This window comes from Polypterus senegalus, chromosome 2, assembly GCF_016835505.1.
Source record: "Polypterus senegalus isolate Bchr_013 chromosome 2, ASM1683550v1, whole genome shotgun sequence".
In the NCBI taxonomy this organism is placed as follows: domain Eukaryota; kingdom Metazoa; phylum Chordata; class Cladistia; order Polypteriformes; family Polypteridae; genus Polypterus; species Polypterus senegalus.
This window is the reverse complement of record NC_053155.1, coordinates 85948182-85975585: the sequence shown is the minus strand read 5'-3', so window position 1 is coordinate 85975585 and position 27404 is coordinate 85948182. Positions and strand designations below refer to the sequence as shown.

Genomic DNA, 27404 nt, shown 5'->3' with positions numbered 1-27404 from the left:
GTAATAACACGCACTTCCCAATGGAAGCTGTAGGAGGCTTTAATTAGAAGTGAAGAACTCATTCCAGCTAATCCAGCCTCCTGTTTATTGACAGCTTTTTACCAAGTGGATGACAGGTGTATAGAGCTGTCTTTTCAGACTTACGTGATGGCAGCAGAGACCACGGGAAAAAGTGGTTCGAGTGTTCCCCACTAAGATGCTAAGATCTAGAGTGTTTGCCATGGCAAGTTGGCTGACACTTTCCGAGATAAGTATTCCTTTGGCAACGTGGGTAAATCTGTTGAGAATATAAACGATTCTGTTTGTTGTAATCCTTGATGGAGGGTACCATGAATCTGACAAAATGTGCAGGTCATTTGTCACAAATGCTAATATAACCATAAGAAGATCGTACGCAAAAAAAAAACGTGTTTTAATCCGTGGCAAAGTGGCGCTGAGCCTACAGTTTATTTTGGTAATCCCTTTGTCGGGCTCCAGGTGTACCCGCCTTACCGCCCCCCTAAATTTGTGGGCTCGAGGGAGGCAATCGAGTAGTCAACGAGACCACGTCTTTGTTTCTCTTACTTTTGACCTGTAATGAGGTGCGCGCGCTGTGCTGCAGATGCTGAAGGGTTAGTTCGCTTTGACGTCACAGGGCGTGGCCGTGACGCTGTTTCTTCCTTTGCGCTCCACGAGAAAGACACTGTAAGGTCATGTTTTAACTGTACAGTTTCAAGTTCGGTGGATGAGGGTCTATTTCAGCAGGTGAGTCCAAAAGATGAATCTGTCAAGAATAATTTGGCAATTGCAAATAACTAAAGTGTACAGCGGGAAGGGATTGAAGGAAATACTTAATTAAAGTAAAGACACGGAAGAAGAAAGTACGCTGTGGGATCTGCACCGCCCCGCTGTCCTAGCAACTGAAGCTGCGCGGCTGTGCGCTCACGGCGACCGCGCTCTCGTCCACCCGTAGTTGGGGCATTTCTTCACTCCACGGCGTCTGCAGCCGAACTTTCCACACCTGTAGCGGTCCTAGTAGCTGTAGTGAGGGAGGGAGAATGAACATGTGTTGCAGACAGTATTTTCGGAGTTTTGAGTTATTGCAAATAATGCCGGCGTCGCGTGCTAAAGTAAAATAAAATAAAGGCATTTGGAGCGTCTTGAGTCGACGCCGATACTTCATGGAGTTGTCAGCTACAGAATGTCTCATGCAACACTGTCTCTTGGCGGCACAATTCTGTGCTGCTTGAATTGAGTTAGCGCGCCTATTTTGTTTTTTAGGCGACTTCTTGATGTGACACCGTACAGTGCTGTAACGCGAGGTAGCTCGTCACCCTCGCCGAACCCGACTTGTTTAAGTCTAAACTCGAGCCCGCATTGTTATAATAATGGTGATGTTACCGCGGTAGAAGTCGGTCTATTGACGAATGACCTGCTGCCTATGTTATGGACGACAGAGCTACTGCACACTGTACGTTGGACTTAGTATTTCGCAATTTATCAGCATGTACTGCCTTTTGATATACAAGTGACACTACATGATTTTGGCTAAGGTGCCACATGAGAGGTTGGGCATCAAATTAAAAGAAGTGGGAGTTCAGGGTGATGTTTTTAGATGGGTGCAGAATTGGCTCAGACACAGAAAGCAGAGGGTGATGGTGCGAAGAACCTCATCAGAACTGGCTGATGTTAAGAGTGGTGTTCCACAGGGGTCAGTGCTAGGGCTGCTTCTATTTTTAATATATATAAATGATTTAGATAGGAATATAAGTAACAAGCTGGTTAAGTTTGCAGATGATACCAAGATAGGTGGATTAGCAGATAATTTGGAATCCGTTATATCATTACAGAAGGACTTGGATAGCATACAGGCTTGGGCAGGTTTGTGGCAGATGAAATTTAATGTCAGTAAATGTAAAGTATTACACATAGGAAGTAAAAATGTTAGGTTTGAATACACAATGGGCGGTCGGAAAATCGAGAGTACACCTTATGAGAAGGATTTAGGAGACATAGTGGACTCAATGCTATCAACTTCCTGACTGTTCAGAAGCCATTAAGAAGGCTAACAGAACGTTAGGTTATATAGCACAATGTGTGGAGTACAAGTCCAAGGAGGTTATGCTCAACCTTTATAATGCACTGGTGAGGCCTCATCTTGAGTACTGTGTGCAGTTTTGGTCTCCAGGCTACATAAAGGACATAGCAGCACTAGAAAAGGTCCAGAGAAGAGCAACTAGGCTGATTCCAGGTCTACAGGGGTTGACTTATGAGGAAAGATTAAAAGAGCTGAGCCTTTACAATTTAAGCAAAAGAAGATTAGGAGATGACATGATTGAAGTGTTTAAAATTATGAAGGGAATTAGTACAGTGGATCGAGACTGTTATTTTAAAATGAGTTCATCAAGAACACAGGGACACAGTTGGAAACTTGTTAAGGGTAAATTTCGCACAAACATTAGCAAGTTTTTCTTTGCACAAAGATCGATAGACACTTGGAATAAGCTACCAAGTAGTGTGGTAGACAGTAAGACGTTGGGGACTTTCAAAACTTGACTTGATGTTTTCTTGGAGGAAATAAGTGGATAGGACTGGCGAGCTTTGTTGGGCTGAATGGCCTGTTCTCGTCTAGAGTGTTCTAATGTTTCTCTGTACGCTGTCACAATAGATTTAAAATTAAGCAATCATTATGTGATTTGGTGCATGTATAAAAAAATGTCTTTTCTAAACAACTCATGCAATATTTTATTAAACCCCTTGACTTAGAGCTTGAAGTCTATACTTTTCACATCTTGACTGCTTTGTTTCAAATCCATTGTGATGGTTAACAGGGTCAAAATTGTCTAAAAGGCAAGGTTTAACGGTCTATTGCTGTAACAACCACAAAACATCTGTATTGTCTAAAATTGTTAATGTCTAAGATAGTAGATAATCTTCCCAGTTTTGGCTATCCAACTGAAATCATGACTTAAAAGAACTCAAGAACAACATAAATGAATCAGTCTCTGTTGTCTTTACTCAAGTAATTTTAGTAACTCCCAGAAAGGTACTGATAAAGTCAGGTGAAAACTGCTAATCACTAATAAAGACTTAAGTGTTGACTGAAGGCATCCCAGAAAAGTGCCTGGATGACCCTCAAGACTAGTGAAAAAATGTTGTTTTATGGACAGACAAGATTTTGGCTTGCGTGGATTCTAGTGTATCTGCAGAAAAGTCAATACAGTATTCTTCAGTAATTTCTTAATGCAAACACAGTAGTGGCAATATTGAGGTTTGCGGATATTTTTCTGCATCTGGACGGAGATGGTTTATCTTCAGTGAAGCGACTGTGAATTGTGTATCGTAGTATTTTTTATGCATCAAGGCTGGGTTATGTAGTGGAACAATCATCTTAAGCACACAAGTATACGTTACAGTGGTGAAGTAAAAAAAGGAATTTAGAATTGTTTACGGTCTACACTAAAATCTCTTTGAGATTCTGGGACAGGACCTCAAATGAGCAATTCATTGTCATTTGACTAAAATAAATCTGAGGTGAAATTATTATGGAAAGAGGAGTAGGCCAAAAGCACCAGAGAGCTGTGATATTCCGATTAATAATTGACAAAGACACCTATATGTACAGTAGTTCCGAGTACTAAGACTGACTTAATTATTGAGGCCACAAAGACAATTATTTTTTTTATGTAAATCTCATGTTTGCACCTACAGTATATGTTAAAATTTATATTGATTAATGTTTTCTCTAATCCAGCCTTGTACATACTAATTGATGACACTGACATTTTGCTTTCCTTTAAATAACTGTATTTTAATTATATTTGTTATTTTTATGTTTATATTGTTTTTCGTTTTGCATCTAATTATATTATTTGTCTGTATTCTTCATTTCTTTTTTCCTCCAGTAACTGTTGATTGAGTTCCTTGTTTAAAACATCCTGATAACTGTGTTTGAGAATAGTGAGGTTTATATTATTCACTTTGGTTGGACACTCAAAATCACTGGTGTATTTATTATTTAATATTTTTCTTTGCCACTTATTGTCTGTCTTTTGGAACATGAAAGGACTATTTTTTTGCCAATATATTGCACATCTGGAGCAAAATGCATTGTTGTTAATGTGATATCAATTTTTTAATCAATTTATCCTGTAGTGGGATGGTGGCACAGAGGTTAGCTCTTGTTACCTCACATTCACAGTGCTAGGTGCTTTAATCATTATTCATGTAAAGTTTGCTTGGCTTTTTCCTGTAATGTACTCCAGTCTTCCTCATTTTTAGTACAAGTGTATAGAGAAAAAGTCCAGGAGGTTACCCCATTCTGACTTGCAAAGTTGCCTCTGTCATTTTATGAAAGCCTTATGTGGAGTAGTGTGCTGTATGGGAGTGAAACGTGGCTAATGAAGGCAGAATATGAGGAAAAGCTGGAAAGAACAGAGCTAAGAACAATCGGTGGAATACGTGGAGTATCTCAGAGTAAGAGTTATTACAGAAATGGGGGGTTTTCTGCTGTAGAGAAACAGAGTAAAGTAGTTTGTACATCTGGAGTAAAAGGGTGAGGATGATTGGGTGAACCAAATTAGAAGTGTAGGGGTTTAGACACAGAGGAGGTCCAGAGAAATAGGATTGGAGGTGTCCCTGGTTGACATAAGATTAATGGTTCTCGCCACAAAGGATTCCCAGGACCATGATTGGAGGCGATTGGCTAACCGGGATCAATAAATAAAAACAGTGATTAAACAGATGATGCTGACTCCAATACCACAGATATTTATACTTTTTAGGTTAGTGGACAATTGGACTTGGTGGTGTACTGGTTTTCTAACCAAGGTTATTTCCTGCGTTGCATATTCATACTAAAGTTGGATTAAGCAGCTTCAAAAATGGATGGATGGATGAATGGGCCATTAAATTGTGTGTTTTAACATGTGGGTTGCAGAGATATGTCACTGTTACCGTATATATTTGTGTGTCATAAAATCAAACCCATTCAAAAATGCAACACTTTTATTTTTGTATTTTTATATTTTCTTTCTTCCTCCAATCTCGCATCAGTTTCTCAGACACATCAAATTTTGTTGCAGCAGCACAGCTACCAATTTCTTTCAACACTTCAACGACGTTTAATTTAAAACCAGCTTCATATTTTCTTCTGATCGAATGCTCCATTGTAGATAAGGGATGCTCTTATGATAAAGGTGTGAGATACACAAAACAGTGCAAACGTCGCTTCGGAATAGTTTGGGTATTACCATGTTGTCACGTAGGCACAATACATAGAAAAGAAAAGGCAGTGTACTCCGTGGTTATTTTTTCAAGTGGCGGTTAGCATATCATAATCTGTTGGACCAATAACGTGAATTTTCCGTATTCGACTTATATGACCGACATTATAAAATACCGGAAATTATATGTTAAAATCAAGCCCGACTTATCCACTGGAGAACTTGAATGCTAGTATACATCTACTATATATATATATATATATATATATATATATATATATATATATATATGCGTAAAAAGTGCAACGATTTTATGTCACATTTTTTGTCACTTTTTAAATCTGGCTTATTTTAAAACCTACTTACAGTATATATGTTTGGTATCATTCTTTTCCCATTGTATAACCGTTTTAATACGGGGTTTCGGAGGAGTGACCGTGTCTCCTTGGGGTGGGTTCAGCCCCCCTTCTTCATAATGCGACTGGCAGACATACGAAAGTGGCAGGCGCATAGCGCAGGCCGGGGGTTGGCGAGTGAAGAGAGCAGGAGGCCAACTCCCTAGTGGTAAGTATAAAGTGCCTGTGATCACAATTTGTAGTGTAACTGCTGGACACAACATAAATACATTCCAATTTTATCAGGCAAAGTGCTAGCCTCTTGAAATGTACAACAGTACATGTATTAAAAATTACCACTATGATTTTTAAAACACTCAATGAACATGCGGTGTGATCTAATGCTTCAGTAATTAAACTACTTTCATAAAAGTGCGTGCCTCAGAATTACGTATGGTGTTGGTGTGAGAGGAGCTGTAACAGCTGAATAATTGATCCCCTCAAATCTATACTTAGCATAGCACTGGCCATTTCATTATACATCAACTCAAGAATGATCTCCAAATTATTAATTTTAGTGTTCCTCCGAATAGCCTTCAAAGAAATGTGTTAATCAGAAAAACATCAACATATTTACATCAGACAAGCCCATTTGCACATTTGCTGAAATTCTTCTGTATCTGTTCTTAATGTGGCAGTATTAGAAGCAATCCATCCTCGAGTATTCCAGTGAAATGTTCATTTGTGAGATGTCACAAGTAGAGTAGAGGCTTTTATTACATACCAAAAGCACAGCTTGTAAATATTCCTGTGCCAAAGTGTTCACTTGAACAAGACCTACTTTTTTGGTTGTTTAGAAATAAACTTAACAATCACATTTACAGATACAGTGCACCAACATTGTTTTGATCAATAAATTAAACCACCTAATTAAAATTCTGATATTCAGCCAACTTTACTTTAAAGTTATTGGAGGTTTCTGTTTGACTTCTTTTCATTGTTAAATGAAATTGCACCCAATAAAAGTGCATCTCATACAGCATATTAAGAACTTGCTTAACCCAGTCTAGTGTCATGGGGGGCTGAACCCTATCCTGTCAGTATCAAGTGCAAAGGAAGATGGCGTGTCGGGTCCAACACACCCAAACTCGCTCATATAAGGCTAATTTACAGTTTCTAGTAAAGCTAACCTTCAGGAGTTTGTGATATGTAAGGAAACCAAAACATGTTGAGAGAAATCTATGCAGACATGGGGAAACTGCAAATTCTGAGCAGGCTGTGACTTTGAGGTACTGTATTTGTATTAGAGCTGTGAGATAGCAGTGCAAATTCTAGTGCTACTGTGGTGGTGATTTATTTATGCCTGAAAAGTGAAAATTCATTGCAATTTAAAGTGGAAGTTTCCCTCTTTCTTTTTCAGTAGAGAATAAAAAAAATAGTTTATTTTTACATTTCTCATGTTTGTTTATTTCAGTATTTTAAGTGTTAAACTGAATGAACCTAGTATATTAAATACCCTGTTACTAGTGGTATATTTATCCACTCTTGTATACAGTATTTCCTAATTGCCTGCAGACTATAATTGTAAAAGTTACATCTGGGCAGTAGGATTGACTTAGAATTTAAAATTGAAGTCATCCTCTATAGATCTGTGTATTGGGTCTAATTGGTTCAAATGAATTTCAACCTTTTAAAATGTGTTATTTTTCTTATTGTTGTAAAGCAACTTAGTTTTAAATCACAATTTTTACAATATCTAGACTGTAATAAAGGTGTAAGACATTTTAACTACTAAAATTGAGACAGTTTAACCATTACATTTTTTTTTTGGTAATCCTATTTCAGTATGTTATTTTTATTACAATAATGTGTGATGTGCAGGGGGCACTCCACCTCCCCAAACTCGACACAAACACTGGCTCAAATTTTGCACTGCACAAATGTTTTATTTACGTGGGAAACACTTCCCAAATCATTTTCCTCAATACCAGTGCAATAAAAGTGTTCAGCACTGTCTTCTTTCTCTTCTTTTTCTCTCTCATCTCACTGCCTTCACTACTCCTTACTACACCTTTCTCCTCCTCCTGCATGCATTGTCTTCTCCCTCCCAACTCTGGCTCCAGGAGCAGTGGCCATTGGATCCTTTTATGTAAGTACTTCCGGTGTCCCGTAGGCTTTGCCTGTGAGCACTCCTGTGAAAGGTGGGAACCCGATGAAGCAGAGCTCTGCAGTCCCTGCAGAACTCCCAGGCAGCACCCCCAGAACTCCAAGTCCAGGCAGCTCTGTGGGGATCCGGGCAGCTGTAGCAACCCTGAGGGACTGCCATCTAGCAATCCAGAGGAAATAATGCCCTGAATACGCTTTCTCTTCTAGTCCTTCCATCAAGAAGGGCCGGGCAAGGGCTCTGACTGTCCACCACAAATATTAAAATTAAAATAAGTATTCTGATTGTATTAAATGCACTGACACATACAATGGACTTTTTCTTTCCTTAATCCCGAAAGAAATACCCTTTATGTGTTAATTGTGTTTTAAACTAAATAACCTATTACCAAAGTATTTTGATGTTAGAGGGAGTAATAGACATAATGTGGTTAGGCCTTCCCCAGTGAGTCTATTTTAAGCTTAATGTTTCCAGTGTGAATTTTCTTGTGTCTTAATAGTCCTCAAGGTCCAAGCATGTTGCAGGTGTTTTTTTTTTTTTTTTTGCAGCCCTTGTTAATAAACAATGAGTTAATTTATATGTGTTTGTACTTGTTTCTACATTCATCTGGAGGATTCAGTGTGAAAATTAGAAAAGATGGGTAATAATGTCATGATATGTAGTTTACAGGTTTACTCACACTTTCTGACTTGTTTGTTGATAAGATGCTGTTAGTAATGTTCATATTATTTTTAAATGAGTGTGTTCCTTTTTTAAGATGGGAATTTTTTTTTAAAGACCAGTCATAGGTATCAACTCTGTATTATATGTAGCTGTGTCAGTATCTGTAACTATTTGCATAAAAATCTAAAGCGTTTCCTTCTATAAACTGATTTTGTTGTGCACAATTCTAATTTAATGAATGGCAAATTACTTTTAATTAGTTAGTTGACAAGAGAAAATTGAAACATTTAACTTAAAAGATGCAAGCAAGTTTGACTTAATTTCAAGATTTGTAGGGAAAGACTACAGTGGTAATACCGACACAAGGAAAATACATGATAGGAAATCACATTGTGAGTAAACAACAACAACATCAACAACATTTATTTATGTAGCACATTTTCATACAAATAATGTAGCTCAAAGTGCTTTAAACATTTAGGAAAAGGTAAAACTGTTAATCAAACTCGTAATCCAGAGTCCTTTAAAAGAAAACCTATTCAGACATGGGGAGAACATGCAGACTCCCCACAGACCGTATCTAGGCTAGGATTTAAACCCAAGATTCTGTAGCTGTCAAGCTGCAGCAGTAATCGCTGTATTCCCATGCTGACTTTTGTTCATTTACAATTTTCACCTGTAACTATTAGTCAAAGTTTATTTTCTATAGGAAACTGCTTTACAAACCGTTGAATAATACATTTCAGATCAACAAGATGCATTAACTTTTACAATGGTTTATTTCATTGATTGAATATATAATAGTCATCTATACATCTTTGACTATACATCTTTGTTAATAAATTAGTAAACACAGGTTTTTTGTTTTATCACAAGTTTTCACCCATTTCTGAGATTGTGTATTTCCATAGTTATGTAACAGGGAGCGGGGTCAAATCTCTGAAGCACTGTAATCTGAGGCCCAGTCTCCTTTTATATGTTAAAACTTTAGGATATTTGTAGTATGTATCACCTGACAGTATAAACACCTCTTTATTCTGTGTCTGTCTCTGTTTAATGAAGAAAAAGCTGAAGATTTATGACTTGGCAAGAGTCTGTAATAATGATAGCATTAAACTAAGTATGTGAATACATCATATCCAATGTCAATATTAAGACTTTATTAAATTACAGCTTGCTAATAATAAAGCTACAACACTCTTAGTTGGTACAGTTAATGGAAAGAGAGCATTATTCAAATCATAGTTTTTATAGCTAATGTAAAAGGTTGTCATTCTACTGTTTAGCCTGCCTATTTTAAAGGGAACATATTTTTTTAACATTTAACATGAGATGATATTCTATGGTATGTCACTTGCAACAGCTGTGAACACTGTGTTAATGACTAATGTGGATTTCATCACGGCACAGGGCATCTGTACATCAGCCTATGACCACAGACACAAGCCAAAAGCATCATTATTTGTTGTACACAAAAGTCTGTGATGTGCACATAGTTCAAACTTTGTATTCTGATCTGCTTTTTTCTCTTGCAAATTTCCTGATCTGTGTCAATAACTAATGTAATTGATTTTTTTGTTCTATATTCCATCATATAACACCCACATATGCGATCTTGAGTAACAACTTTAATATTTGATTTCCTTGGTGGCACAGTGTTTAGCGCTGCTTATTTAAAGAGATTGAGAAACTAGGTATGATTGACAGACTAGTCCCTACTTATGTGGTATTTGCACTTGTTTGGTTTATTGGCTGATGAGTCTGTATAGTGAGTGTACCCTGTGATAGGCTGATACCTCATTCAGGTTTGGATTCTGCCAGTTTTCTAGATTAAGTGGGTTCACTAAGTGGATGGATGGCTGATCATTCTCAAGTTTCCTGCAGACTGTTCTCTGATTTCTTGTTCCCATCTGTTGCAGTCGACTAGGCAAATTTTAATGTTAGGGTCCACAGGATTCATATAGGGATGTAGCCTTCTAGGTTATGGTGACAACTGCAGGGTACAAGTTAAGCATCATATTGTAGCTCTTACCTGGGGATTCCCAGGTTACCTGTAAGGTTTAATCCTCTAGTGTGTTTACAGTTTGACGTGAACTATTCAAAATGATCTTTGTCTGGCATGCCAACTGTGGGAACCACTTATGGTTATTCTCACTAGTTACCTACTCCAGCTCATTTGGCTGCACCGTATTCAGTGGGACAGCTATGTGGAGAAACCACATTTCTGCTGATTGTACATGTGGTTTTGTGCTTTCCATTAGTACTTGTACTTTCCTTCCTTTCCTTCTTTCATCTTTTTTCTTTTGCTAAGAATAAGTTGAACAGTGTGCTGCGACAGCCTTCTTAACATGCATCTGTTAAGGCTTTCCAGAAAATCCCTACTTTTGGCCATAGCTTTGGCCTTTGCTTCATTTTAAGTTCTGTTTCAAATATTAACACAAAAATAACATAACAAAATACAAGAAAATCAATATGTACACAGAAATGTATGTATGTGTATATACACAGTACTGTACATATATACATTTATATATGTATATATTGTAGTGCCCCTGGGTCCAGACCTGACAGGGACATACTTCACAGCTGTCTGAGACCTTTCAGAGATGGCGGGACAGCCTGTAGAAGATGTTATAAAAGTTGTTCTGTGAGTGGCGCTTTGTGTATGAAGACACAGCACTTGGAGAGCACTTAGGACATGGATAAAGAATCAAAGCAGCTGGGAGCTAATGGAGCTACAGAAACACCTGAGTGGTATGGTGGAAGTTGCTGCTGAAGTAGTTAAAGGTCTTTTTTAGGACCACTTGCCAGCAGTTGGTTTAAAGTGGCTAATTCCATTCCTCAGCCTCTTGCACACTATGCATATCTATAGAACTTTTAAATATGTGTTAGTACTTTGATGTGCTTAATAATACTTAAATAAAAAGTATTTGGCAATGGAAAAGAAAAACAATTTGCAAAGTATTAATGAACAGATAACAACAACACATTAATCAATACAGATATTTAGTTAGTAGAGTCCTTATATATAGTATTCTTAGTCTTCAAAGATGATTATGATGATAAGGATTATGATGCCTGGAGGACAAAAAAATCAAGAAAAAACCTCTAGTTAAACTGGAGAAAATAAAAACAAAATCTGGAGTTCCAAAGGCAAAAGACTGCCCAGTCCCCCACTGGTAAACATAGGATTCAATCCAAGGTATCAAAGGGCAGCCAGACTCTTGCGTAATACCTGCCAATTAATTTAATAAAAAAATAAGCAAATATTCTTCAAACAATTTATAAATTTCTAAGCAATGTACATTTATATTTGCCTCAATTCTACTGTATATAAAGTAATAGCTTTTTTACTTAACTTCCAGAGGATGCATTCTGCTGCCATTGTATGCTAAAGTGTTAAAGTTTTGGAATATCAGTGCTCATCATCTACACAAGAACTGTTTTTGCTACCATACTAGATTCATTTTAAAAGATATGACAGAAACTGGTCACTGTTTAAAGTAGGCAATGGAGAAAGAAGCAGTTTAGAATAGGGCAGGTTTAAAAATTAATGTAAATAACAGCCAGCTGTAAAATGTCTGGTCAACATGAAATAAATGTGGAATAGTATCAGTAATAACAACAATAATATTGCTTGTCCTAATGCTAGAAGTGTTCTAAATAAAACAAATCAATTCAGGCTATATATAGTAGTACATAAATATGATGCTGTACCAGTAACCAAAGCCTGACTTAGTCCTAGGGATTGGAGCGAGTATAATATAAATTAATACGTTATTTATAAATAAGAAAAATTGTAGACACAAATCTTCTTCAAAAGAGTTATGTATCACATCTTTTTGAGGGTATCTGGGTTTTAGTAGACAGGTTCAAAAACAGAGACATGGTACTCCGAGTATGTTATAGACTTCCTAAATACAGATAATGTTGTCAGTGTACAACATTAATGCTGTAACAACATATAAAAGAATCATATTTAGATGGAGATATTTTATTAATTGCCGTTTTAATTGTTTAAATACATAAAAAGTGTGAACATCCATTGGTTAGTTGAAAAGGAACAGGAGTTCATAGATGTAATCAATGATTGTTATAACACAGTAAGTCAAAACAGCAACTAAAAAAATGTAATAGAAAATGAAAAAAAATATGTTGTAATAATCGGGACAGAACACCCAGAAAAGCTCTATAACATATACAAGCCAAATAACTTAAGATCTAACTATAGGGGTTAGATAGATAGATACTTTATTAATCCCAAGGGGAAATTCATATAATCCAGCAGCATCATACTGAAAAACAAAAAAAAAAAACAATATTAAAGAGTAATAAAAATGCAAGTAAAAACAGACAATAACTTTGAGTAATGTTAGCATTTACTCCCCCGGGTGGAATTGAAGAGTCGCATAGTGTGGGGGAGGAACGATCTCCTCAGTCTGTCAGTGGAGCAAGACAGTGACAAAAGTTTGTCACTGAAGCTACTCCTCTGCCTGGAAAGGACACTGTTCAGTGGATGCAGTGGATTATTCATGATTGACAGGAGTTTGCTTAGTGCCCGTAGCTCTGCCACAGATGTTAAACTGTCCAACTTCATTCCTACAATAGAGCCTGCCTTCCTCACCAGTTTGTCCAGGCGTGAGACGTCCTTCTTCTTTATGCTGCCTCCCCAGCACACCACCTCGTAGAAGAGGGCACATGCCACAACCGTCTGGTAGAACATCTGCAGCATCTTATTGCAGATGTTGAAGGACGCCAACCTTCTAAGAAAGTATAGTCGGCTCTGACCTTTCTTACACAGAGCATCAGTATTGGCAGTCCAGTCCAATTTGTCATCCAGCTGCACTCCCAGGTGTTTATAGGTCTGTACCCTCTGCACACAGTCTCATCTGATGATCATGGGGTCCACGAGGGGCCTGGGCCTCCTAAAATCCACCACCAGTTCCTTGGTCTTGCTGGTGTTCAGGTGTAAGTGGTTTATATGAGCATGAGAGGAGTGGTTAAAAAATAAATTAGAAACCGTGAAAGGCAGTTAAAGAAGAACATTGAGAAAAGTGCAAAAATCAACAATAAGTTGCTTTTTTCATTATTTTGCCAGTCAGAATTTGTTGAAGAAAGCATTAGTGTGTGTTATGATTGGTAAATGTTAAAGACAAAAGACAACTGCTTTTAATTGATTCTGATTTTTGTCAACGGACTCAAGCCTTCTAGTATAGGAAATATTAATGAAGTGCAAAATCATTTGGAGATTACAGAGTGGGAATTATTACAAGGATTAAAAAGGCTGAAATGAAGTAAATCACAAAGACCAGATAACCTATAACCAAGTAGGCTAGTCATAACATATAATAACCTTTAAAGTATATTTACTAAAATTTTTCCCACTAAGCAAAAGATGAAAATAAGTTAGCAAATGTCATCTCATTACTGTATATAAAAAGTTGATCAGACTGATCCTTGTTAATGTAGGCCAGTGTGCATAGTGTGCATCACTGGTATGTTAATGAAAGCAATTATTAAATTTGAGTGAGGCATGAAGTACCCAAAAACATACTGTGGGCTTTGACAAGAAAGGTTGAGTTTCACTAATATGCTGGAATTTTAGGAGAAAGCAAAAAATGTATTTTAATAATAGTGGTGCATACAATATTATCTACCTTGGATTTAAAAAAAAATGCTTTTGATAAGTTACTAAGTAGAAGGCTAGTGCATAAAATAAAAGTTCTTCAATAATTTAAGATATTTTTCCAAGTGAGGTGATGTATAAGATTAAGTCTGCAGATCATACTAAGCTAGGTGGATTGGCTGAATCCTTGCAGATGGACCCAACAATTCATACACAGACACAAAGAATCAAATGGCTACAGCCTAGGTTGGCCAAAGACTCTCAGAATGTATTTCATATTTTGATAAGTGATATTGTTTGCCTGACACAAGCAATTATGCTTACAATTTTATGAATTTAAAAATGTCTCATGGCCAAAAACAAATCATTTGATTTTTCTGTGGTTCTTTAGGTGCCAGATGAAAAGTTGAAATTTGGCATTCCTTCAGTAGGTGAAAGTATGGTGTCAACAGGAGCTTTTTAGTTTTTTTTTTTTTCAGGCATTGGAAATCCTTTAATCATAAATTGCCTTCCTTATCATACGAGATTACATCTACAAGAAGAAGAGTTTGTTTGACATGGGTTTTTAGGGAGGAGTACAAGTAAGTCTGTACGGAGAAAAACTGATGACATACAAGAAAAAAAAAATCTATTTAAATTAAAATTTACTCATAATAAAAAAATCCTGTTATAAAATGCTTACATCTAAATGCAAGGAGAGTTAGAAGCAATAAAATAGTAAATGTAAGAAATATATGAACATCCATCCATTCTCCAACCTGATATATCCTAACTACAGGGTCACAGGATTCTGCTGGAGCCAATCCCAGCCAACACAGGGCTCAAGGCAGGAAACAAACACCGGGCAGGGCGGCAGCCCACCGCAGGGCACACACACCCAAGCACACACTAGGGACAATAGGATCGCCAGTCCACCTAACCTGCATGTCTTCGGACTGTGGGAGGAAACCCACGCAGACTCGGGGAGAACATGCAAACTCCATGCAGGGAGGACCCGTGAAACAAACCCGGGTCTCCTAACTGTGAGGCAGCAGTGCTACCACTGCGCCACCGTGCTGCCCCATATGAAAATCATAAAAGTATAATGTCTGTGAATATGCATCATTGCGGCCAGCTGTGAACATTAATAATACATTACTATGGATTGTGAGTCCAGTTTCTCTATTTGCATGCATGCTCAGCTTACATACATGTCCATTTATTTTCTAACCCACTCTGATACCACAACTTGAAGCCCTTATTTGGAGAGAAAAATGCAGATAATCTTTGAAAAGGGACAAAAGACAAATGAAGGATTAACATGTTGACAATAATAGTAATTCCCTAACCATGCATTTTCTCCTCTTCCTTTTTTAATTGTTTTATTTAAATTGCATTAATTAGGATGTTTTATACAGTAGTTGATTTCTAGCCCATTTGCACATTCCTGAATGTTCTACCTTCCACAAGTGTCATGTGTACAATGTAAACCAAGATGGTGAAATTCATTACTTTAAGCAGTAATTGCAAACATTTTTAACCTTTTTATGCAATTTAAATTAAGTTGGTGTAAATTGCTATTTTGTTTAATCACAATACTGATGTCAATGGTGTAAAGCTGCTTTGGCAGGTGTTGTTTGTTTCCTTGATGATGATGTGCATTCAGTCATCCATTTTCTAAGTCAGTTTTCTCATAATACTGGGTTGTTGTGTTCTTCTTTTTGAAGTTTTCATTATTCTTTGCTCAGAAGCTTACTTCCTTCTCTTCATATGGGAGGCTTGTAAGGATGGAGCTTCCCCAGGTAAGAACTCTTCTTGCAAAGGATACCATTCCATCACAAGGCATGCTCAATCAGACTGGATCATTTTGAAATCTTCAATTAATTCAAAGCAGAAACATCTTTGGGATCCAAGAGGAAACTGGAAGACCAGGAGAACAGCCATGGAGATCGATGGGAAATGTGCAAGTTAAGACAGTGAGCAGCTCAGTATTTGTAGTGCTAATTACTAAACCATTCTGCTGCTCATTTTCAAACATTTACCAACTATAATCACCTTTGCTTGAGGTTCATGTTTTGGTGCAAGTGTCAACACAAAAATAACAAATGTTCTGTTTTTCACAAGTGTGTAGCTGCATTTGCTGCCTGGTGTCCATTGTGACCCAGGACAAAATGGTGTATTCCTGAACTTCCATTTTCACAAATTTGCAGGTGCAATGTTGAAGACTCACAAGAAAAGAGATGTGACACTGCTTAGTGAGGAAGACACATTGTGTTGCTGTGAGTATGTTGATCAGCATGGTCAGAAGAACCATGTAATGGCATGCTGCTGTGATTGTGAGGAACTTGACCAGGTCTGTGACAGGTGAGTACATGCTTCATATTAAACCAAATTAGAGTGGTCACCAGGCTATTAAATGGATAGCTTTACAATATCTGGTGCTCTTCAGTTCTTTGTAAACATTATTTTTTGTATGGAGTCGTAGTGCTTGATTGAAAATTGAGCTAATGTCAACAATTTCACAAGCAGATTTTTGCATGCAGCTACACTTACTTATTCTTCTTGCTTTCATGTTGAGTACTTTAAAAACTGGGTAAGTTGAGAATATTCTTGTATTCTGGTATAAAAAAAAAAAAAAAATTACCCAGACAGGTTTTGTGCCTTGTCTTTTTCAAATTGCAACTATTTCCTAATTGTATGTAGTGAGTTTTACAAAGTTTGTCCATAATGTATTCTGCTGCAACAGTGTTTTATTGCCACTAATACCATATAAAATAACTGAATTCAAATAAGAGTATTGTATCTTCAGCTGTAAATAAAATTTGAAGTTTCTCTACCTAGTTTGTAGTAGAAGTGGCAAAAAATTAGATGTGTCCAGCACTTTATCAGTTACATAATGTAGGCAAATAATTGATTATGCAGAGAGAAATGGAAAAAATCACAATGTTGGAATTGTTTATAGTCTCCACCAGTTGTTACGTAGTTAGGGCATGAATTTATGAATATACTGTAATTCAAAGCCATTATCTCTGTACAGTGAAACCTACTTGAGTGACTGCTCAAAATTAATATGTGTGATGTATATACATTACTGTATCCCAACATACCTGAACTGCTCATCTAAGGGCAATCAGCTATCCATCCCTCACCTACAGAGAGCAATCCACTCTTCTGCAAGAAAGAACAATGACCTCAGACTTGCAAAATACTCAAGTTTCTGTTGAAGGTCACAGTCAGACGAGGCAAAGGGAACTACATCACCTACATAAAGCAACAATGCTACTCCTGGCCTTCCCAACTGGACACCTCCACATCCTTGGTCATGCCTTATTGTCCTGTCCATGAAATCCACAAACGGGAGCAATGACAAAACACAGCTTTTCTGGTGTCCAACACCCACACTGAATGAATTATATTTAATGCCTAATATTCAGGCACAGCTTTCACTATATTCATATAGGGAACAAATAGCATGGAAAAGTGGCCCCCACTACCTCATATTCCTGCCACGCTTCCAAGAAAACATGCCAAGGGAGGAGAAACATGTTCCTTTTTACTTACTAACATATTTTCCAAATACTTTCCAAGCTGACTTTAGATCTGTAGCGGTAACAGTAGAGAGGATTTTAGTGGCTAGCGTTCTGCCATTTCAAGACAGTTCTGTGCATTGTATGGAATGCTATATATATATATATATATATATATATATATATAAAGACTTGATATTGCACAGCTGTTAAGAGATGTCTAGGATAATTTCTTTTTTCTAGAGAAAAAGAGGAACAATGAATTAAAAAATTATTGCTAAAGCATTCTTTCTCTCCAGTCCTATTTGAAGAATTAACCTATTTAAAATGACTCTTGACAGCTCACTGCTTCTGATTAGTCTGGGTTTGTTCCACATAAATAATGATCATAAGCTCAACTCTTTTATTTCTGTTCACTTTGCAGGTGGCTTAAATGTGAGGCCCTGCCTCCCAATTCCCTAAACCGTGTTTTTGAAACACTGGCAGACAGATGCCGTGTACCATGGATCTCGGGAGCCCAAAAATTGGATCTGACCGTGTTGCCTCCCCTGTTACTGCTCCCTGTATCACTGCACATTGCAGCCCTACATTTCCTGCTGGCTCTCATTATCCTAACAACACTTCCAATATGTATACTGTGGTATTATTACGTTACACATCGTCAAAAGGGCCACACTCTGTTCTTCTTGAGCCTCGTCCTTTTTTCTCTAGGATACATGTACTACCTCTTTGTTACTGAGGTTGTTCCAAGGGGTGATGTCCATCTGATGCAGTTAGCAGCAGTGACTACTGGATTAATCTTGACATTGTTGGCTCTTGCACGGACTAAAAGGGATCCTGGTTACCTCCGAACTATCATGCATGCTAATGTTCACAGCACAGTAAGGTACTATCAAAAGCAGTCAGAGAGAGTTGGCAACACAGCTCCTAATGGCATTCATCATAACTTTCAGTTGTTCAATGAGTCACTGACACCACAGAACAATGGCAATAATGACAAGAAGAGTTGGTGTCCAGCATGTAAAATGTCTCGGCCTCCCAGGGCAGGGCACTGTCGGATTTGTGCTTCCTGTGTACAGCGGCTGGACCACCATTGTGTCTGGTAAATGACAATATCTTCTATATGTTTGATTTATAATTTCCCCTTACTTTCACACTGTACTTTTAGTTTCTGCTGTCTTAGAAAGCTAATTACTTGGTAATAGGGTGAGCACTGTCCAGTTATTAAGCTAATTTCAAAAAGCCTTAAGGTTCCATGCAGTCATCATTAACCTTTCAGTTTTTTGTCACAGAGGTTAAACAGCAAAATGGATTATTGCAGACTGAGCGAGCAAATAGCGTGGAGTTTGGGTGGGATAGCATGTAGCAGTTATTGAGTGGTTAGAAGCGTTTCACGGTGCCGTAGTTTACTGGCATTATTGGCTAGGATGGTATGTACATTATGTCCATTATGGGCACTTCACAGAATTCTTCCTTCTTAAATTAAATACATTCGCATGGTAGAGTGTAATGACTACATTATCCACAATCACTAGCTCAGGGAGAAAACAATTCCTTCTTTTTAACAATCATTTAATCAGATGGAACACATCCTCTTTTTTTTTTCTCCTTCTGCAAGTCTTAGGGGCATTTCTTATTACAACTAATAATAGCTGCCCATATTTCAACTCGGCATCTTACATTATTTTTCATTACCCCACTATTACTTCATAAGTAGATACACAACTGAGGTCTTTCTTTTGTTTGTTTGACATTGTAGATGGGGTACATACATTTTTGTTAAGTGGATTATGTTATACCCACCCCTTCCTTTTTTAGTGTCCGTTCCTGAGGTCAGGTGGTTTCCATGCTTTCCTGCTTATAACTAATTCAACAGATATTTTTTATGGGACAAATCAACCCCTTTTCTTTGCTACTGATTGGGGATGGGTGAGAATTATTCATTCCTTATTTTTATAGTTTTCTCATTTTTGAGGATACCCTTAGACAGTGTGGGGTAAAAGAAAATAATGAGTAACGTCATGCCCTATACTCTTCATTTCATATTAACTGTCATTTAGTTGTGTATTTTCTGTTTGCAGGATTAACAACTGTGTTGGACAAGCAAACCATTGTGCCTTCCTGCTTACTTTGTTTTTCTTCCTAATGACCTCGGTGTATGGAATCATTTTGACCCTTGGCTCCATCTGCAGGGGACAGTCTGTGTTGTTTGCCCTGTTTTACTGTCCCAGAGTATATGACCAATACAGGTAAATAAGCACAAAACAGTTAAATTAAATAAAAAGCTTACTTAAGGAGACCAAGTGTGGAGTTGTGAATGTGTGACAGGGGACTATTACAACAAATAGAAACTGGCCTCAACTGTGATCAACCACTAGGTGTGAATGTTGGCAGCAACAATTTCCAGTGTTTGCATGATTTTAAGAATAACAGAAGCTGTTTACTACTGAGGTCTTGATATGATTCTATTAATAAAGCAGAAGTGTTTTAACATTAGGCGATTTCATGATAACAAGGTGGGCTTCTAGTAAATTAAGGGCGGAAGTTGTAAACAGTCTGTTGGAAAATAAATAGAGACTACTGAATCAAGATACTGACAAAGAGAGAGTGGATTGGGGCTGGAGTCAAACCCAGCAGCTTTAAGCACAAGGCAGGAACTAATCCTGAATGAGACAGCAGTTTATTGCAGTGCTGATGTACACACAAATTCATTCACACAGTCTTTAGTTTCACCTTTTCTTTCCTGTGACATCTGTTTCATTCCTCAAGTCTTTCTTCTCCTGCACCTTTCTGCTGTTCCTCTTACTCCTTTCCAGTAGACTGTTCTCTATAGGCACTGCTGTCGTCAAATTAGCCTAAGCCTATTGATGGAAATCTTAACACTCAATTTTTGGAAATCTATCTTTCTTTTTAAGTTATTACTGGTCAGTGTTGTGCTTTGCTTCTGTACATGGTAGTCCTTTTTGTGATTTGTTCACACCCATAAGAAAAGTGCTTTTATTCTTATAATATTTGTTATGGTTTTATATTGGTTAGAACAACTTTGTATTGGTTTAATTTTAATAATAATAACAAAATTTATTTATATAACACCTTTCCCATGTTTTTTTTACAAATAAATACAAGTCTTTGAGATGCAGAAGAAAATGCAGTGTACCAAGGAAAAAATCTTAGCAGCAACACTTAAAACTTCATCAGAGTGCTGTCAGGTTGAGGGTTTGAAAGCCTCTAAACTTTTCATTGTGTTCCTGATTCTCTTGTACATTTTGTGATTTTTGCCTTCTTAACTTTAATGTTTGCATTGCCTGTGTTACTTGATCAATCTGTACACCAAATGTCATTATGCGTGACAATATTCTGTTCTGCAACCCACGCTCTTTTGTGAGCAACTTAACAAAAGGGATGATGATGATGCAAGAGTTACAAAGTATAAAGGATCTAACTCATGGATAGAACTTTTGTTCATTTACTTTATGATGTAACTTTTAAAGATAATTTGATACATTAGAACCCACCTAAGTTTGTCAAAAGGGAAGAACAATTATGTATGAGATACCATTTTGTATATAAGCCATTCTTACCTGTGGATCCGCTGTATACTGAAATGCTTGCATTGGTGTCATATTTTTACATTATACACAGAAACGCTTATACTGAAATGCATGCACTATATAGTGAAGCATATACACTGCATCCTAAAACCCTTAAGCAATTCATGTGACAAAGTGCACGTAGAAAGAAAAAGCCATATAATCCACAACAAAAGTGGCTCCATTTTGAAACATACACTCTGCTTGCAATCAATATGAATGATGTAATTAAATTAAATGAACATGTTTCTAAGAAACTTACAATACCCTCCATACTGTTTTGGGCAAAGACACATTTTTCTTTTATGTGCCCCTAAATATGACTGCTTTTAATATACATCGTTATGTCCCAAACATTATGTTGCCCCAAAATGGGGGGGACCATGTATAAAAAACGTCATTTCTACATGGTGTGACTGAAATGTATAAAAATACTTTTAAAGTCTACAATAATAAAAATAGTAATGCATTTTATTTATATAGCACCTTGTGTACTTGAATCAAGTTTGAATTGTTTGATTTGTAATTTTAAACTGTGGAGTGGAGGGATAAATAAAGAAAAATTGTGTCTTTTTCCCAAACATTATGGAGGGCACCATGTACCGTAGATCCCGGAATACAGGCCGACCCGGTATATTAGCCGAACCCCTTCTCTACCTACTAAATTACATGTATTTGCCGATGACCGGTATTTAAGCCGACCCCCTTCTCCAAGCAAAATTTTCTAAATTTCCTTAAAAGTGTCTCTTCAGGTATATTTATAACTAGCAAAATACCCGCGCTTCGCAGCGGAGAAGTAGTGTGTTAAAGAAGTAATGAAAAAGAAAAGGACACAGTTTGAAAATAACGTAACATGATTGTCAATGTAATTGTTTTGTCACTGTTGTGAGTGATGAGTGTTGCTGTCATATATATATATATATATATATATATATATATATATATATATATCTATACATATACACATATATATATATCTACATATATACACATACATATACATACATACATACATACACACACATATATATATATATATATATATATATATATATATACATACACGCACACATATATAAACATATATATACATATACATACATATCTACATATATACACACACAGCTATTTCAGATCAGTGCAATACGCTGCTTGTTAAAACGGATAACTCCTGCTCTTACGCAAGTCTGCGTGGATATTATGAACTATCGTATTTGTTCAAGTTCTATTTAAATTTTAAATAGAAGGAATTTTTATTTAGTCGACAGAAATATCTTTGGTAGGAATGGTAAAAACAGACAGGAATATTATTCGTGAATAAATCAACTCAAACCTTAAATAACTTAAAAGAACAAACATTCAAATTTCTTTACTCTTATGTAAATTTATATAAAAATAAACTTAGATTTTAAATATCCCAAAAGATTTTGCTCTCCATAAAAATATATCCTTTCAAAATTATACAAATTCAAATATGAACATGCTGCATAACAAAACCTGGAAATATAAATAAAATGTGTTCCTTTCAGCAATAACAAATCAAATCATTAAGTTGTCTTTGCTCATATGTCATTTTAGAGCTGGACGCCTGGCATCTATTTTTGGCAACAGGTTCGTTTATGTTTGGTGTGAGGTTCTGTGTTGTGGAGATTCTCAGGATGGATTGCAGGTGCTCATCAGTGAGGCGACTCCTGTGTGCTGTTTTGTTATTCTTTATCACTGAGAAGAGCTTCTCACACAGATATGTGCTACCAAACATGCACAAGGTTCGAGCCGCATGTAGACGGACTTTTTTTGTTCTTCAAAGTCACCAAAGCGCCGTGCAAACTCAGTGCGCCGGTTTATCAGCAAAGTGCTATTTGGGAACACCGTAGTGACGACTTGGTTTAACATTACTTGGCAACAGGGAAAGTTGCACTGGTGCATTTGTGTCTCCCATAAAAGCAACTTCACTTGAAATCACTTTGTGATTGTGCACGGTAAAACGTCCGCTGAAGTGTCAGATTCTTATTTAATTCTTCTGCTTTCTGTATCTTCTGCATTGCATTCAGGTCTTTCAGCCTCACTGATGAGCACCTGCAATCCATCCTGAGAATCTCCACAACACAGAACTCCCTGATGTTTTGTCTCATAGTGCCGTCTTAGATTAAATTCTGTAATTACAGCCACATTAGCTCCACAAATGAGACACACGGGTTCAGTAAACATATACTCAGCCTCCCATCGGTTTTAAAGGCTCTATTTTCAGAATCAACTTTTCTCTTCAGCATCGTGTGAGCTAGCTTCGCAATAACTTGCAGCATCATAAGCTAGACTTGATTAACGCGTAAGTGTTCGGCAAGGCAGCTGAAGCGCTGCATTATGGGATCTGTAGTTTATTGTGTTACCAGCGCTTCATATACCCGGGCTTTAATAACAATAATACAGTATATAAAATGATCTTGCGGGCGGATGTGGCCCGCGGCCCTTGAGTTTGACACATATGGACTAAATAGAACTTGAAAAGATATATTTTTCAAATGTGATCGCGCAATTCAGATAGAGTTGACGCACTACAGCCTGCATGCCTCAATAAGTCATCCTCCCTCGCTCTTACTTTTTACCGCTCATCTAATGAATACACTGAGTATGGCTTTACCAAAACAATCATTGATGGCGAATAAAGTATCCATTATTCGAGTATGTAGATGGGGATGTATATATTCTTATATATATATATACCCGCGAATTGCAGCGGAGAAGTAGTGTGTTAAAAAAGCTAGAAAAAGAAAAGGGAACATTTTAAAAATAACGTAACATGACTGTCAATATACAGTATTTGTTTTGTGAGTGTTGCTGTCATCAAGGATTTGATTATCATTATTTCTTTCAATCAGGTTCGTATTTGTAGGATGTGTTGTGTTCAAGTTACATTCCGTGTTTGTCAATCGCTGTAAAGATGACAGGTTTCATTCATCGATTCGCTTCTTACTGCATCAATAAACAGCTCGCTTCTTCTTTATCTGAGACCTGACACACTGCATGCACGGGTTTTTTACACTGTCTTCCTTTAGCGGACATTGACTTTTTCCAACGTGTGCTTTGTTTCCGCAGTAGTTGGATTTATGAATATGCTTGTATGTATCAACGCTTCATATTTTTGCTGCCTTTTCAATTGTGTAATTCGGTTTTGTTCAGCTTTTGGAACTGTTGCTTTTATCTGTGCACTGCGTCAGTTCACGTGAGCCACTGGTGTACATGCATCGAAGGTTCCCAGCTGTGCTGGTGCCATCTCGTGCTATGTCCATGGCTGTATTTAATGTTACCTTAGTCCTGGCACTTAAAACTTTCTCTCGCAGTTTCGCTGAGTTTGTGTCAAACACCACCCTGACCATCTCATCTTCCTCTGCATAAGCACAGTCCTTCACCCGTGAATATTTACCCGTGGCAGTTTGCTATTGGATTGCCGCTGACGGACGGCCTTATATGGGTGGGCACTAAATTACAAACGCCAGCGGCAGCCTGTCTATGAACTTAATTTAAAGTGTAGGTTTACATCGTGCTTTGTTTCCGAAGTAGCAGAACTCATGAATATGGTTGTATATGTCACTCGCTCGCTTCTTATTGTTTCGCTGCCTTCTCAATTATATAATGCATGTTTTCTTAAGCGCTTTTTTGAGGTCTTCCTGGTTTTCTATGTACTGCGTGATTACGTGGGAGGCGTGATGATGTCACAGAAACTCCGCCCCACGGCGTTGAAGCTCATCTCCATTACAGTAAATGGAGAAAACTGCTTCCAGTTATGACTATTACGCGTAGAATTTCGATATAAAACCTGCCCAACTTTTGTAAGGAAGCTGTAAGGAATGAACCTGCCAAATTTCAGCCTTCCACCCACACGGGAAGTTGGAGAATTAGTGATGAGTCAGTGAGTGAGTGAGTGAGTCAGTAAGGGCTTTGCCTTTTATTAGTATAGATGTTTATCGGCGAGAATTTGAGACTGACGGCATTTTTGATATATAATATAATGTGCATAATTTACCAAAACACCAATAATTTTTCTAATGTACTAACTAAAAAGTTATAAAAAGTGCCTAGCCTACTTCAATTAAGCTAGGAGCATGGCGGCCGCATGGTCGCAGCGGCTCAGGACTCTCCTTTTCAGTGCACTTTTTTGTTGTTTTTGTACTTTTTTTTTGTCCTTGTTTGTGCACAATCGGTTCGGCGAACATCCGCAACACCATTCAGAACCTTATAGACATCGGTGTCCAGAGCCAGACATCTGTTTCGAGTGTTTTTCATCACACGCACAACATCCCAGACAACATAACGAGACCAGCGGGCTCTCTGTGGATTGTTGTCGGGTCTAGGAGACGACACAGACGGAGGAGGGAAAGAAAGCAGAAGCGGGCCGCAGATCCGCGTTATGCTAAAGCTAAAAACAAACATACAAGCCCTATACAGAACTTTTTTCTGCACTGAAGGAGCTGCTTTTAATCTCATTGTAGATGTGTATAGTGACAATAAAAGGCATTCTATTCTAGAAACAATTTCATACTGTACTCACCATTTAATTTGACATCTTTGGGCTGCAGGAAGGGAGGAGATATTTCCACACAATGTCCATCTTCGCTTCGATTCGATCGCTTTTTACCTTCTCTTCCTTCCTTAGCAATTATGTGTCTTGCTTGCATGGTCTTAATGAATTATATATATATATAGGTAAATCACTGCAATGAAGGAAATTACATCCACAAACACATGTATCTGGCTCCGACTGACGCTACTAACGCTCTCGGTTGTTTGTTTACAATCGCGCAAGCGGATACACGTGACCGCATTCGTTTCGTAACGCAAGATGTTGATCGTAAATCAAAACAAAAAATTTCATTTTAAACTTCCCGATAATTTATTATAAATTTTATTAATAAAATCAACAACTAGAACACTTTTTTGAATAAATTCTTTATTTAATTTAAAGTACCGGCATGCAAAGTTACTTCTTCATCTGAAAGATGGCTCTGTGGTTTCGTCATTATTTACTTCCGTATTCATCGGCAAAACCGACATTGTGCTGGAAATCTTGAATCTGAAACGATACTCGTTGTATAAACCGACCCCCAAACTCCAAGCCAAAAATCTAGGACGAAATTCTCGGCTTATATAACGGGATCTACGGTATATGCTAAAAAGTAGATATGAATAACATATGTGCAGATTCAAAATGGATGTATTCTTTCAGAGTGAGATGAGGGTGGTGGGGGAGTTCTCCATAAAGTTTAGAGTGCCACAAAAGCAACTACACATAATGATGATCTGGTGGAACTCTCATGAAGCGTAGAATGCTCTGGGGAAATGAAGCTTGATAATGATAATGGGGGGACCATTGAACGCCACTAAGCAACAAAGCACAGTTAATGGGCTCTGTCCACAGTAAAGTGACAGGATAACACCTATGTTCAAAAATGCTGCATAGCACTGTTAAAATTGCAGATGACTTGTATGTTGTTGGAATGTGACTGCTTAGGGTTAGCAAAAGCAGCTTCCTTTTCACTAGGTGCCCTTTTTGCAATATGAGCACAGTAAATAGCTCTGATTGTTAGGAAAACAGGACAATGCTGCAAATTGCTTTCTTATGTTAGCAAAAGTGAACTAAAATACAGTTTATACATCATATTCATCACTTTTGAGGTTTAATACGTTGGTCATGTCAACGCACATTATAATAAAAGCTAGCTGATATAACAGAATTATACTCACAAGTCATCTTTTAGCTGGTTTTCCTGCATTTCTGTATGTGACATGGGGTACCAAGATATCTCATTATGTATATGCAAATGCTCCATAATCCCAAAATATTTCAAATCCAAAATACTTCTTTTACCAGGCATTTCAGATTAGTTGATACACAACCTCTATTATATGAACCTGACCTCTTAATTAATATATAAAGCAAATATCCTAAAAAGGACATCCAACATATGAATGGGGCTTGAGCTCATAGATTATTAGACTGTGATATTTAACAAATGACCAGATAATCTTGTGTGCAAAAGTCAAAAACTTTCACACAAAGTGAATCACTGATGTTTTTTTTCTCATTCCTCTTTAGAAAAATATGTCAGCTCTGTGTGGTTTCAAGGTTGTTACATAAACGGTCTCCTTCCACTCCTGCTCCAGTATTTCAATAGAAATTAGGTCAGGACTATGGTTTGCTCATCCCAGAATCTGACGCTCTTCTTCCAACTTTAGTGGAACGTATTTAAACAGAACAGATCATTGTCTTGCTCAAACATCCATTTAGTCCTCAAGTTTTCTCTGAATTATTCTTTGACAG

The 27404-nt window shown here is 37.3% G+C and overlaps 1 protein-coding gene across 1 annotated transcript in view; it reads left to right on the top strand.

Moving 5' to 3' along the window:
- Positions 1 to 619: 619 nt before the first annotated feature.
- zdhhc23b (zinc finger DHHC-type palmitoyltransferase 23b) overlaps positions 620 to 27404 on the top strand; it is a 31356-nt gene continuing 4571 nt past the window's right edge. The window contains exons 1-4 of the mRNA XM_039744097.1: positions 620 to 744; positions 16182 to 16335; positions 17923 to 18600; positions 19580 to 19747. Coding sequence (XP_039600031.1) covers positions 16187 to 16335; positions 17923 to 18600; positions 19580 to 19747 — 995 coding nt within the window. The 5' untranslated portion in view covers positions 620 to 744; positions 16182 to 16186. The remainder of the gene's footprint in view (positions 745 to 16181; positions 16336 to 17922; positions 18601 to 19579; positions 19748 to 27404) is intronic.